The 15,485-nt window shown below is 40.4% G+C and overlaps 1 protein-coding gene across 1 annotated transcript in view; it reads right to left on the bottom strand.

The window, feature by feature from the left end:
- LOC126457633 (uncharacterized) overlaps positions 1 to 14,733 on the bottom strand; it is a 114,001-nt gene extending 99,268 nt beyond the window's left edge. The window contains exon 1 of the mRNA XM_050094103.1: positions 14,511 to 14,733. Within this exon, the coding sequence (XP_049950060.1) occupies positions 14,511 to 14,630 (120 nt within the window). The 5' untranslated portion in view covers positions 14,631 to 14,733. The remainder of the gene's footprint in view (positions 1 to 14,510) is intronic.
- Between the last annotated feature and the right edge of the window lie 752 nt (positions 14,734 to 15,485).

Raw genomic sequence — 15,485 nt, 5'->3', positions numbered from 1 at the left:
AAAATATAACATCATACTATATAAGCAAATGAAAATACTTCAGATACTGTTCAAATAGTAAAAATGGCAACATTAAGTCTTTGAACAAGATGCTGAATGTGGGCTTTCCACGACACTTTACTATCTATCTGAACACCTAGAAATTTGAACTGCTCAGTTTCACTAATCATATGCCCATTATGTGAAATTAAAATGTCAGATTTTGCTGAATTGTGTGTTAGGAACTGTAAAAACTGAGTCTTACTGTGATTTAGTATTAGTTTAGTTTCTACAAGCCATGAACTTACATCATGAACTGCACTATCTGAAACTAAGGCCAATGTCGCACACAACATCCTTTACTACCAAGCTAGTGTCATCAGCAAACAGAAATATTTTAGAGTTACCTGTAATACAAGAGGGCATATCATTTATACAGGGCGAATCACAAACTATTGCCACCTAGAATAACTCTGGAAGTATGATAAGAGCTGAAAAGTTTGTGGGACAAAAGTTGCACAAGGCAACACGGGCCATAATACGACATTGGTTTTTTGTTGCTAGGTGGGGTCACTTCAGAGATATGTAGGTCAACTTTGTTTTATTATTATTATTATTATTATTATTAATGGGATGCTATAGTTTGGTACTTATTTTCTGATAGCGGCTATCGAGATGAATCCAATTATGTGTAACAGTACGATCTTTGAAGGTCAACAAAGTTCACAAAGCTGGCATTAATGTCCATTTACAGAAGATGTTCAAAGTGATGACCACTGGTATCAATGCAGTGCTGCAATCCTTCTTATCATGGATTGAGTGGTACACCTCATCACATCAGCACTTATCGAAGCACATGCTCTGATAATTCTCTCACGCATGTCTTCAGGTGTAGTTGAAATGTCTTTAAAAACAATGTCTTTTACAAATCCCCACAAGGAAAAAATCCAGAGGCGTCAAGTCTAGCGAATGAGCCAGCCACAACACATCTCCTCCGTGTCCAATCTAATAATTTGGGAATTGTCTCTGCAACACATTTCTACCCATCTGCGAAAAATGTGACACCCATCGTGTTGATACCACATTCTGTTCCTTGTTCCTGAAAGTATTTCTTCCAATAACAGACCTAATGTTTCTTGGAGGATAGTGGTGCACTTCCTACCATTAAGATTTCCTTCAATGAAATAGGGGCCTATAATTTTGTCCTCCAGAACCCTACACCATACATTCACCAACCAGTTTTAGGTGTGCAACTTACCACAGCCAACATGGATTTTCAGTTGCCCGTTAATGCATGGTATGCAAATTAACATTTCCATGGTTCGTGAATGTAGCCTCGTCAGTGAATAAAGTCAAATTAATAAATGTGTCATCACTCTGAATCTGAAGTTGAGCCCATCAGCAGAATTCAATGTGACACATACAATGTGTACCAGTTAATTCTTGGTGGAGACTGATATGGTAAGGATGATATTTATGGTGATACAGAACACAAACAACACTACTCTGGCTCATGCCAAATTCCCTTGAGATTTGACGTGAACTAACACAAGGATCTCGAACCACGGTGGCAAGAGTACTAATTTCAATTTCCTCATTAGTAACTTTCGTTTGCCGGACGTTTCCGATGCATTAAAGATCCAGTTGCTCTCAATTTAGCATACACATATTCAAATGTACAATGTGTAGGGTGAGTATGGTGAGAATATCTTTTGGCATATAAGTCTCTAGCTCTCACTGAATTTTGCTGGCATTCTCTGTAAATGAGAAGCATATTGACTTTTTCTTCAACGGAATACACCATTCACACTCGCTTGGTTCAATGATACTAGTCTTACCGTTCCTATTAGTATTGTATTGCGAAACCGTCGAATGGTGTTTACATGTCAATGGCATGTTAGGTGGATATACACCATATTTGGGGAATATTTACTATTTGCGCAATATACAAGAGACAACTGACAGAGCACGTGCTTCGATAAGTGCCAAAGTGATAAGGACTATCACTCAGTCCATGACAAGAAGATTGCAGCACTGCACTGATACCAATGGTCATCACTTCAAACACCTTGTGTGAATGGACGTTCATGCCACCTTTTTGACCTTCGCTGACCTTCAAAGACCGCTATCAGAAAATAAGTACCAAACTATAGCAACCCGTTAAAAATAAAAACAATGTTGACCTTCATATCTTTGACGCGAATCCACCTAGCAACAAAAAGCAACATCATATTATGGCCTCCGTTGTCCCATGCAACATTTGTCCCACAAACTTTTCAGCTACTATCATACTTTCAGAGTTATTCTAGGTGGCAATAGCTAATGACTCACCCCGTATAAACAAGGAACAGGAGTGGCCCCAACACTGATCCCTGGGGCACCCCCCATTTGACCATACCCCACTCAGACCCCACATCACAGCCATTCTCAACACTGTGAATAACGACCTTTTGCTGTCTGTTACTAAAGTAAGAGGTGAACCAACTGTGAGCTACTCCCCGTATTCTGCAATGATTCAACTTGTGGAGCAATATTTTATGGCCAACACAATCAAATGCCCTAGTTTAAATCAAAAAATATGCCTAGCGTTCAAAATCTTTAGTTCAACCCATCCAGTACCTCACAGAGACAAGAAAATATAGCATTTTCAGTTGTTAAGCAACTTTTAAAGCCGAACTGTACATTTGATAGCAAATCGTGTGATACAAAATGATCAATTATGCTTACATACACAGCCTTTTCAATAACTTTTGCAAACACTGATGGCATAGAAATAGGTCTAAAATTGTCTACATTATCCTTTCTCCCTTTTTATAAAGCGGCTTTACTACTGAATACTTTAATCGTTCAGGAAACTGACCATTCCTCATGAAAAAAGTACAAATATGGCTAAATATGGGGCTAACATGTGCAGCACAGTACATTAATATTCTGCTAGGCACTCCATCATATCCATGAGAGTCCTTAGTCTTAAGTGGACTAATTGTTGACTCAATCTCCCCCTTGTCTGTATCACAGAGGAGTATTTCAGACATCAATCTCGGAAAGACTTTGCCAAGAGAGTTATATGATTCCTGTAGAAACTAAATTTTTATTTAATTCACCAGCAATGCTCAGAAAATGATTGTTAAATATTGTATGTATATCTGATTTATCAGTAACAGAAATATTTTTAATACAAACTAACTTTATGTCGTCGACCTCGTGCTGCTGACCAGACACTTCCTTCACAATTAACCATATTGTTTTAATTGTATCCTGTGAATTAGCTATTCTATTTGCATACCATATACTCTTTGCCTTCCTAATAACATTTTTAAGCACCTTACAGTATGGTTTGTAATGGGCTACTGTAGCTTGTGACTACTTCTAACATTTTGATATAATTCCCACTTTGTTCGACATGATATCCTTATCCCACTAGTCGGCCTCCCGGGCTGCCTTTTACTGCTAGTACCCCGTTTAGAATGTTCTAATGGAAAGCAACTCTCAAAGAGTGTGAGAAATGTGTTAAGGAAAGTATTATATTTGTCATCTGTGTTATTGGTACTATAACCATCCTACCACTCTTGTTTCTTGATGAGGTTTAAAAAAGCTCTCTACTGCTGTTGGATTAACTTTCATACACAGTTTGTAATTATATGTGACATTTGTTTGAGTACAAAAGCCTTTCAATGTTAAAATTTGTGCATCATGCTCTGAAAGGCCATTCACCCTTTTACTAACAGAATGCCCATCTACTAATGAAGAACGAATAAAAATATTGTCTATGGCTGTGCTACTGTTCCCCTGCATCCTAGTTAAGATAAAACACAGTCTGCATCAGATCATATGAATTTATGAGATCTACCAACATCCTTTTTCTTGCACCATCACATACAAAATTTATATTGAAGTCACCACATATAACTAATTTCTGGTACTTCCTATGAAGTGAATCAAGAAATCTCTCTAGCTTGAGTAGAAATGTCTTGAGGGACACTGGCCTAAAATGGAGAAAAGAAAAATGTTGTTTTTTCCAGACGCAGATTGAGTACCTTGGCCACACCATTTCCAGCTCAGACATTCGTACACTGGATAAACATGTTGAAGCCATAATCAAACTTTCCAGACTAACAGCACTTAAGCAACTTCGTTCCTTTCTGGGGAAGATATTGTATTACCGCAAATTCTTATCCACAGCAGCAACGGAAGCCGCCCCCTTGTCCCAGTTCTTCCCAGTGGACACCAGCTTGCGAGTGATCCTTCCACAGGCTGAAATCCCAGTTGCTGATGCCCCATGCCTCGCACATTTTGATCCAACAAAGCAGATAGTTATTGCACGGATGCACCTGAAGCAGGCGTCAGAGCAGTTCTGGCACGCAGGGAGGCGGATGGCTCTGAGCACCCTATGGCCTGTGCATCGGAAACATTGACTGGCATGCAATGCAGGTACTCCCAAACAGAAAAAGAACCCGCTGGCCATCATCTTTGCATTAAAGAAATTCCACATTTTTGTTTATGGCACAAAGTTTCACTTTGTCACAGACCCTATACTGCTGATCTCCTTATTCAATACACCAGCAAAGATTCCAGACCGGAGTGCTCACCACCTCCAGCATTGGGCTTTATTTTTGACACACTACCAGCATGAGATTCACTGCTGCAACACAACTGAGCATTCCAATGCTGATGCTCTCTCCTGTCTTCCATGGGAACGCGATCCAGAGTTTGACAAAGAAGAAATTCTGTGTTTTGACACTGATGAAGAAGCAGAAGCTGCTGTAGGTCCTTTTTCCATTACCAGCTAGTGGGTTGCAGATACAACTGGTAATGATGACGTTCTCCTAAATCACGTACTTCACAGATAGCCTGTACAACAACTTCCCAAGGCTTCCACAGCATTCCGTCACTTCTTTAACATCCGCCATCAGCTCATGTTAATCGACAGAGTAATTCTACTCCTTTCCGATGAGAGACACCCCGAGTAGCCATTCCTTATTCTTCATGTCAGCACGTCCTACAACTGTTGCACCAAGGGCACTACTGGATATCCCGAACTAAACTCTTGGCTCGCAGGTTCACTTACTGGCTGGGCATGAACCAAGAGGTTGAACAGCTCACCCAAATGTGTCCACCCTGAGAAAGCCACAAGGCAGCCCCATGACATTCATTGGCTTCTTGGCCACCATGTGCTCACCCTTGGGAGTGGGTACACATTGATATTGCTGGACCAGTGTTTAACATCATGTCCTTGATAATGTACATTGTCTGACGCAATGTCATGTCAACCACCAACACCATCACAGCCATGGAAAAAATTTTTGCAATTCGAGGTCGGCTGGAAGTGCTCTTAACTGACAACGGTCCACAATTCCATAGTGAGGAGTTTTGTGCTTTCTGTGCCCAGCATGGTGTTCACCACATTGCAACACTCCCCTCCTATCCACAATCTAATGGAGAAGCCGAGAGGATGGTCCGCACTTTCAAAACTCAGATGAACAAATACCTCCAGGATCACTCAATCGATGCATAGCCCCCCACCCCTCTCTCTCTCTTTTTTTTTAAGCAGTTAGAGGTCAATTAAAAGTGAGGTGGTCAGTCTACAAAGTATGTCACTTAGGCATCCTTCAGGGTGCTCCAGGGACCTCGAATAGCTGTTGCAATGTTTTTGGTCCACCATGCCACCGGCCAGTGGAAGAGGGGGGCCTGTAGGAAGGGAAAAACAGTTCCAGCAGCACAAGTGATTTCGTCTGAGACATCTCTCTCAACCTTGTCAGTGCAGTCTGACAGAGTGAGGGTCAGGGTGACAGCAGACGAATAGAACTCTCAGCTAGCTTTTCGAAGCACCCAGTGTTGAAACTGGTCCATCAAGCAGTGACAAGAGAGAGATAGGATCGTTGAAAAAAGGTCATTGCCACAATTATTCTTGAGAAGCAACCGCTGTAGAGAGGCTATGAGATTATTGGGGGGGGATCACCCAGTAGGTAACCCAGATGTAGCCATGGGTGGCACCAAAAAGACTTCTGGATTGAGTTTTATGTGAAGTAGTAGTCACCAGTGTGTCCCCCCAGTCTTTCACATGTCTGAAGTGCTGGAGACTGTACAGCAGAAAAGGCTTTAATCAACAGCAATCCATTTTACAATTTTCCCAATGAGTCCACTTCTCAAAACGTATCTCTTGACCTGTGTGTTCCTCAAAGAATTATGGTTTCATTGCTGTAAAAGCATCTCCATTTGTTCTAGTACACACCAGGTACTGAATAAATTGTTCTGTTCCCAGTCATCTGGCTTGGTCATGGGGTAGCCAGGGCAGAGAAAGCAGTTGGATTGTAACTGTCCACACTTAAGTATTTATAAGTATCTGCTGAGAGAGCTGGATCAGTATATGGCCATTATGTTGATTTTGTTTGATGTGTTTCAAGAGTGAAATGTCTGTCCTGATGCGACCTACTCCAATCCAGGGCTCTCCACCCAGATGCAGCAGATCTGGCACAACAGGCATTGCAGGAAGTACTGATGCTCCAAGAAGACTGGCATCTACTCCTTGACAAGAAAGAGAAGCTAGCAGCTCAGGAATCAGAAGTGTGATGTCTGTGCTGTTAAGGAGCCCTCCCAAAGCCTACATAATGACTCAACCACATCAGATTCACTACTGCACTTTCTTTTAAGAGCATATATGAATCTACGCAGTTATTGTGAGCACAGAATCTTTGACAATGTAGCCAGTTGGCACTACACTGAGGTGACAAAAGTCATGGGATAACAATGTGCACATATTCAGATACTGGTCGTAGCACGTACACAAGGTATAAAAGGATAGTGCATTGGTGGAGCTGTCATTTATACTCAGGTGATTCATGTGAAAAGGTTTCTGATGAGATTATGGCCGCACAATGGGAATTAACAGTCTCTGAAAGTGGAATGGTAATTCAAGCTAGACGCACAGGACATTCAGTTTTAGGAATCATTTGGGAATTCAATATTCTGAGATCCACAGTGTGAAGAGTGTGGCAGTAATACTAAATTTCAGGCATTACCTCTTACCACAGACAATGAAATAGCTGACGGCCTCCACTCAAAACTGAGAGCAGCGGTGTTTGTGCAGAGTTGTCAGTGCTAACAGATGAGCAACACTGTGTGAAATAAACGCAGAAATCAACATGTGACGTACGATGAGTGTATATGTTAGGACAGTGTGGCGAAATTTGGTGTTAATGGGCTATGGCAGCAGATGACCAAAGCAAGTGCCTTTGCTAACAGCTTAACAATGCCTGTAGTGCCTCTCCTAGGCTTGTGACGGTACCAGTTGGATCCTAGATGACTGGAAAACTGTGGCCTGGTCAGATGAGTCCCAATTTCAGTAGGCATAAGCTGATGCTAGGATCTGAGTATGGCGCAGACCCAAAGAAGCCATGGACCCGAGGCACTGTGCAATCTGGTGGTGACTCCATAATGGGGTGGGTTGTGTTTACATAGACCGGGCTGAGTTCTCTCGTCCAACTGAACTGGTCATTGACTGGAGATGGTTATGTTTGGCTACTTGGAGACCATTCACAATTGATGTCATGTCACCATGCCACTATTGTTTGCAATCGGTTTCAAGAACATTCTGGACAGTTCAAGTGAATGATTTGGTCAACCAGGTTGCCCGACATAAATCGTATAAAACATTTACGGGACATAATTGAGAGGTCAGTTCATGCAAAAATCCTGCCCTGGCAACACATTCACAATTACGGGTGGTTATAGAGACAGCATGGCTGAATATTTCTGCAGGGGATTCCAACGACTTGTTGAGTCGATCCCATATTGAGTCACTGCACTAAGATAGGCAAAAAAAGAGGTCTGCCACGATATTAGGAGGTATCCCATGACTTTTGTCACCTCAGTGTGTTTCAGGTTTTCTTCCCCAGTCGGCCCACACCACCGGACACACAGGAGGTCAAACCCAAAAAGGGTCCAAAAATTATTTCAGCCGAAAAACAATGTACCTCTTTTTGTATAAAACTTATTTGTATCCAAAAAACTGAGAAGATATTCTAATACAACAGATTTATGCTGCTCCCCTCATCACTGCAAAAAACTAACGAGACAAAACAGAAAATTAAAAATTTTGCCAAGCACATAAAAGCACTATGACAGTTATTGTTTTAACTGCCATTAACACTGAGGCACTACGTTTTATGATAACAAAAGAACATAAATATGGCAGTAATGTCTTAACTAGTGCAACTGTAGTCATCTCGTACCATTTCTTATACCTTTTCCATTTTTACAATAGAATAACAAAATTAAATTCAAGAAAAAAAATCTTCCAGTATTGACTTCTCTTCAACACAATTCCATTCATGGGAGCAGATGTTGCAAGGTTTACTGTGCTGTTGAGAAATAAATGACAACATCATCAACAGGTCTTTCTGTTTTGCAACTTACAAATAAACACAGCTGGTCCTTCAGATGAAGCATGGCATGGCTTACATCAGCCACAGTCTTTCCTCTTTTAATCACTGTGACATTCTTCTGTTTCAGAGTAAGAATTTTTAACAGTTATTTGGGATATCTTAGTACTAGCCACTTTAGTCATACCACTTTTAACTTTTCTTTACTATTTTTGAAATGCAAAATTAATTCATTCCATTACAAAGATGTTGTACTGATTCAAGCAAAATCTCATATGCAGTTTGCTTTTCACACAAACTTTGCAGTAACTAAAGGGAGGAGACTGACACATGGCAACCTGAACTACAGAGGGAAGCACTGCTTGACAAGAAAACCATGTGCTATCTAGTAATGAGTGTTTGAAACATTTTCTCCATGATTTGGCACTTGGAACAAGTCTAGGGAGATGGTGCACCATGCCCTGGACACAGTCTTAATTATAAGACTCTAGAAGACTGACCCCCTACTTGCCACAGAGATACCCTTAGCTTCTCTTGGCTTTTGTTCAGATAATGTTTTGATGTTAATGACACACTGACTGACCAATTTTCAAGGCTAACGTAGCCGCCATAATAATGACATCATTGATCTACTGTTGCTGTATCACATTGTCCCATAAGAGGTTATTACAAGTTTGTACAATTCTCATGAGCCATGATCCTCCTCTGATGTACTGAACAGTAATAGCTGAGGCACATCCAGAGTTCACCAATTTTCTAGGCTAATATAGCCACCATAATAATGATATCATTGATCTACTGTTGCTATATTGCACTGGCCCATGAGAGGTTATTAGAAGTTTGTGCTATTCTCATGAACCATGATCCACTGATGAAGTGAACAGTAACTGCTGAAGCACATCCAGAGCTCACAGTAAAAGAGGGCTAATGGAGATGGCCATTCCCCACTCAAATGTTACTGACTGAGCTCCTTAAGCAGCGTACCACATGCCGTGGCACCACAGTGAGCAATAACCATACCCCCCACACAAAAAAGGGAGCATTTATTGTCAACAGTTCATGTTGATTATAAATATGACAAGAATGATTAAAAGTAATACAAATTTTATGCAGATTAGTCATCTACCCTATTTATTATAAACTGTAGCCAACAAATCAATGACAAAGTGGAGAGAAGCATAAAATAGTACAATCACTTACAACTACTAACTGACCACACTTTCCAGGCTATTACTCATGCAGCAACTCTCTAATGACTACTTGGCAATGAACAACCCTCCCCTACATTTAGGATACATTCTCAATCTAAATGGAGTCTTTTGGCACAGATGCTGTTGCAATGGAGTGAGTCACACTTTCTAATATTATCTACCTAGTCCTGGACACTATCTCAAGGCTCTGGAAAGGCCAGCTCAGTATATAGGGTCCAGCTTTCTCTGCTGGGCATTCATCTCATCTCAGACAATTCCTTTCAGGGACTACTTAATCTTATTCGGGGATTTGGATCTAGAACCTCAACCACACTTACTCTCGCGTTGTCTGCAACAACAGGTGTGCAGGAGGAAGTAGTTTCAATGTGTATTACCCATATTCAGAAGGCGGAGTTGCTCTCAGATAAAGGATGATTTAGAGTTCAGTATCTCATTGACAATGTGGTTACTAGGCACAAAGCACAAGCTTGGATAGAAAACAAAAATTGACTATGCCCTTTCACCACAGTCATACAACTTACAAAATTTAGGGAAATTAAGAAAAACTGAAATTTGGATGGCATGAAGGGGATCCACACCACTGGCCTCCTGACTGCTAGTCCAGTCTCTTACCACAGTGCCACACTACTCGTCTGATGTCAGATTCTCATCATATCATGCATGGCAGAGTGTACTTAATGCACACTGTCACTTCCCCCTCCCCCTTTTTTTTTGTTTTTTGTTCCAGTCACAACTGGTGTGCAGAAGAAACGAATGTTGATAGGTCTCTGTGTGAGCTTGAACATATTTAATTTTGGTTTTATGACATTTTTACAAGTTATATCAATGAGAAAGTAATTTGTTCCCTGATTTTTTTCGAAGAATGTATGCTCTCAGAATTTTAACAGTAAAGCTTTTGCACTTTCTAAATGATTCTTTGATGACGCATGATGCTCGTTTTCTTCAGATCTTGACATCAATTTGTTGTCAATCGCCCTTTTCTCATAGGACATCTGAAAGCCATCAATCAGGACAGTCAGGTGGACTGAATATTTCTTGATTTCTAAAAAGTATTTGACCCAGAACCACTTCTACACTTATTATCAAAACTACAACCACATGGGGGTACCAGACGAAATATGTGACTGGACAGAGGATTTCTTGTTAAAGAGGACACAGCATGTTATCTAGCATGGAGAGTCATCGACAGATGCAGAAGTAACTTCGGGTGCATACAGGGAAGTGTGATGGTTCCCTCGCTGTTCATGTTGTATATTAATGATTTTGCCGACAGTGCTAATAGTAACCTCAGGCTATTCACAAATGATGCAGATATCTACAATGAAATACAGTCTGAATGAAGCTGTACAAAAATTCAGTTGGAGCTTGACAAAATGACTAGCACCTTGTTTAAAATGTTCAACAATGTAAAATTGTGCACTTCACAAAATAAAGAAACATAGTATGAGTGAGTCATAGTTGGAATCTGTGTCATAGTTGGAATCTGTGAACTCATACAAATACTTGGGTGTAACAGTCAGTAGGATTGTGAAGAGGAACACACACATAGGCTCATTTGTGGGGAACATGGGTATCAGACTTCGGTTTATTGATAGAACACTAGGGAAATGCAATCGGTCTACATAGGAAACCGCTTACAAATCACTTGTGAGACCCATGCTGGAATATTGCTAAAGTGTGTCAGACCTGTATCAGATAGGACTAGCAGAGATATTGAATGCATACAGAGAAGGACAGCATGAATGGTTACAAGTTTGTTTCACCCACGGGAGAGTCACTGATTTGACCAAAGAGCTGATCTGGCAGACTCTTGAAGATAGACAAACTATCCCAAGAAAGTCTACTAATGAAGTTTCAAGAACCAGTTTTAAATAATAACTCTAAGAACATACTACAGCCCCCTACAAATTGCTCCCATAGGGATTGTGAGGATCAGAATAGATTAATTACAGCACACAGAGATTAGATTAGATTAGTACTTGCTCAATAGATCATGAATACGACACTTCGTAATGATGTGGAACGTGTCAAGTTAGTAAAAGGTGTTGGGTCGACTGAAGCATCCGATCCCACCCGTCGGCTTTGACCCGTGACGTAAGGCTGTTGTTGTGTGTGACATCACAACGGCGCGGAATTTAGTTTGTGAGAGTGGTGTGTTTGTAGGTTTCGTTTTGATGTGATTGGTGGTGCTCTCTGCTGGTGTGTTAGGTGATGTTTTTGGTTTAGTTTACGTGTGTGGTGTGTTTATAGGTGGCGTATTGTTGAGGTCGGTGGTTTTCCCTGGTGGTGTGTTTATGGGTAGCGTGTTACGTGGCGTATGGGGTTCATTTGCATGATAGCACTGCACGTGTGTGGTATCAGGACTGTGATTTCAGCGGAATATTTTTCAGTGAGTAATGATCTTAGTTTGTTATTTTGACGTTATTGTAGTTATTTTCTGTTTGTCGTTTGTGAATTTTGCTAAATTGCTTTTTTATGTCTTTGGTAGGTATGGATATGACTGACAGGGTCAGCAGTTTTCGGTTGTCGGCGATGATGGGGGCAGTGCGTTGTCTCTAATAAAATTTCTTCAACTATTCGAATTTTTGGATGAAGTCATGAAGTGTTCAGTATGTCGTGAAGAAATGAGGATAACTTAAAGTTCCAGCGTCTCAGACCAGGGACGGCTGTATGTGGAGATGTCGTAAGGATAACAGGGCAAGGGAAGTGTTCTATTCCACTTTTGTTGGTTTGTTGTGTTTTTTGAGGTAGTGATGATTGCGGACGTGGTTGTAGTTTTGGGTTTTATGATTTGGTATCGGTAGTTTCTGTGGACTTATATAGGTAAAGGGAAGTGTGGCTGTGGGTTTTCCAGTATTGGGCGTTGCTGTTGAGCTATATAGGTATAGTGAAATGTTCAATTCCAATTTGTGGGATCGGGAGCTGCTGTTGAGCTATATAGGTCAAGGGAAGTGTCCAATTCTTAAAATTACTTTTAGATCTTAAGATTTCCCTCTATTAAGAATGATAAACTCTGCTCTATTTGCTACAAGCTCCTCAATCAAGACACAAAGATTGTCTGATGATCCATACACTCTTATTTTGTTCATTAGGTGAGGGTGAGGGAATGCATCAAATGCTTCTTGGAAATCAAGCACTGTCTCAACCTGGGTGCCAGTATCTGTCACCTCTCGGGTCTACTGGAAGAGGAGAAACAACTGTGATAGGTATGAACAGTTTCAAAACTGGATTACTGCAAGCCTCTTTGTAATGAGCTTCTTGGCATGCTAAGTAAAGAGAGGACACAATTACCTTTCAAACTACTGCTTGTATGTATACCATATACATCAAAAACACAACTTAACTTCCTCAACATTTGTTTCTCAGCAATTTTCTTCCACCCTCCCTTTTGTACCTGTGAGACTTTCTTCAAAAATTTTTCAATGACTGTTCTGCTTTGTTTTTCTATCTTTTTGAGGTTATTTATATGTATATCACTGCAGAGGAAGAGTTAGATGCCATTAATACCCAGTAATAATGTTTCGCTACCTTTTCTACCTGGGGCCTCCCTTTGCAACACCAGAGTATCTCATGCCCTCATATGTTTGTTTATTTATTTTGCTTCTTTTGAAAAACTTTATTAAACAGTAATTTGCTGGACCAAGGCTCGAATCTCGGACTGGCAAAGTTTCCAAGCACAACCCATACAAGCATATCAAACTACAAAAGTCCCAGACTTGAATCGACGAGTAGCACACAGTTTTAATTGGCCAGGAAGTTTCAAATCAGCAATGTTCTGCTGCAAAGAGAAAATTCGTTACGAAAAGAAGTGGTATTTGGCATTTTAATGAATCACCATGATATTTCTCATAAGCAATTTTATGACACCATAGAAAACCTATGTCAGAATGACTTCCCCCAAACATTAATGACGGTAGAAATCAGAGATAGTACAGAACTTCAGAGTTCTTATGTTCCACTGTTGAGATATCTCGAAAGAACAGACAGTCTTGGATGGAGGAAATAAATCTACTGTATCATTTTATGAGGAGACATCATGGTACTTGCCATGAGTGGGGTCCGGGAAACAACCGACAACATAAATCTGAACTCCTGTTCACTGTAAAACTCAAACATAAAAGTAGTTTCCTAACCTCCTAAACAATGTGCCACTTTTCTTGCAGTATATTACTGCGAACATACTGGATCATCAACTTAAGGTTCCAGCCCATTCTGTTTCACAAGCACCCTGCCCGCAACACAACACCCCCCCCCCCCCTCCCTGCGCACAAATTAGTGTTCACTATGTCAAGTTGGCATTAAAACGTTTAATGTTTTAAATAACAGACGGAAGTGATTCACAGAACGGATTTTTAGACACTAATTCAGTAACGTTGTCATAACATAGCTACCAATTTAAACAGCTGCTGTAAGGTTTCGAACTACCTCCAACAAAACGCAACATGAACAGAAACGAAAACAAATTATAAGGCACAATAACATGGAAGAAGTTCTTGTCAAAGAATTCTACAGTATCCAATTTATATTTCGTTAGTTCCTGGGTAGTATGAAGTACGGGGTGACAAGTGAGTAAAACTGCTACGACTCTGTAAAAGGGACTGATGACCCTGTCGTTTGGTCCCTTTCTCTCCAACCCAATCAATCGACTCTGTAAGACAACTGCAAGAACGTTATAGAAGCAGCAGATATCAATACATTCACATTACAAAAATATATCAACGTCGACACTCGAAATAACGTCACAGAATCAAGAAATGTATAAGATATTTACTAACTCAACACACACCTTATACTGGTGCGTGGAGAGTGTCCAAATGAACGGTTCGTGCCACAGTTCATGAATGTCAATTTCGACAAGTCTCATTCGTTATTTGACGTCTGACAACACAAAAACCTTAATAATAATTACGTTGCATTTCTACATTTCTAACATACTCACTTTCAGAGAAAACGTTTTGTGTTCGAGAAGTGAATTCAAAGAATTACGGAGATAACTGTATCCATTATTAGGTTTGAAGCAATCTTCTAAGAAAAATAATTTCAAATGCATATCCATCATGTAATTTTTCTAGTACAACTACTTCGTCGGCAAACTAAAACATAACCTCTAAACAAACACGCTGCTCTGCACCACAACAAATCCCCACCTCTCACCACAAATATCAAAGATACTTCACACAGCCTAACAAGTAACGTCAGCAGCGCGCCAAGCGGCCAGTAAGTTTAACTGTTGAGATCGGCGCCATCATGAAAGCGAATAATAGTTGTTTATTTTGGTTTGTATAATCTTTTTTACAGACGAGAGCGTAGCGTAGCGCAATAAATTGTAGCAACAAGGAGAAGTAGATGCCACATCTGGCTTTTTATAGGTTTCCTAAGGACCCTGAGAGGCATATGCAATTATGTTACTAAACTGTATCGTCAGGATTCGCTTGCAAACGAAATGTATATTGGAGATTAATGTTTCGTTTTAGAAGCAGAAAGTGGCTAGTGAATAGCAGACGAGAAGCTCTTATGAAAAATACCCTGTTTATCTATATAAAAAGTTAAGTTTTGTCAACTACATGTCGAACAAAACGCAGTTCATGAATGCAGACACTACAAGAAACGTGTTAATAATAAACACTTCTGGAATGCAGTTAGCCACATTGTTTGACATTCCAAATAAGTCACATCAACTGACGATGAAGAAGAAACTGGCAGATAGGTTTGACAATCCCTCTAAAGTTGTAAAATAATCTATGGCGCAGAAAGAGCCAGTTCAACTCTCCACATATCAGTGCCAGATTCATCCGAATCGTCAAAACCGACCTGCCTTGACGATGAAGTGGTAAAATTAAGTGCAGTTACTTGTGTCTACAAAATGCGTTTGGAGTATCAGAATGTGCAGATCGCTAAACTTCGCGCAAAACTG

This window comes from Schistocerca serialis, chromosome 2 (genome assembly GCF_023864345.2).
Source record: "Schistocerca serialis cubense isolate TAMUIC-IGC-003099 chromosome 2, iqSchSeri2.2, whole genome shotgun sequence".
Taxonomy (NCBI): domain Eukaryota; kingdom Metazoa; phylum Arthropoda; class Insecta; order Orthoptera; family Acrididae; genus Schistocerca; species Schistocerca serialis.
This window is presented reverse-complemented; position numbering and strand designations above follow the sequence as displayed.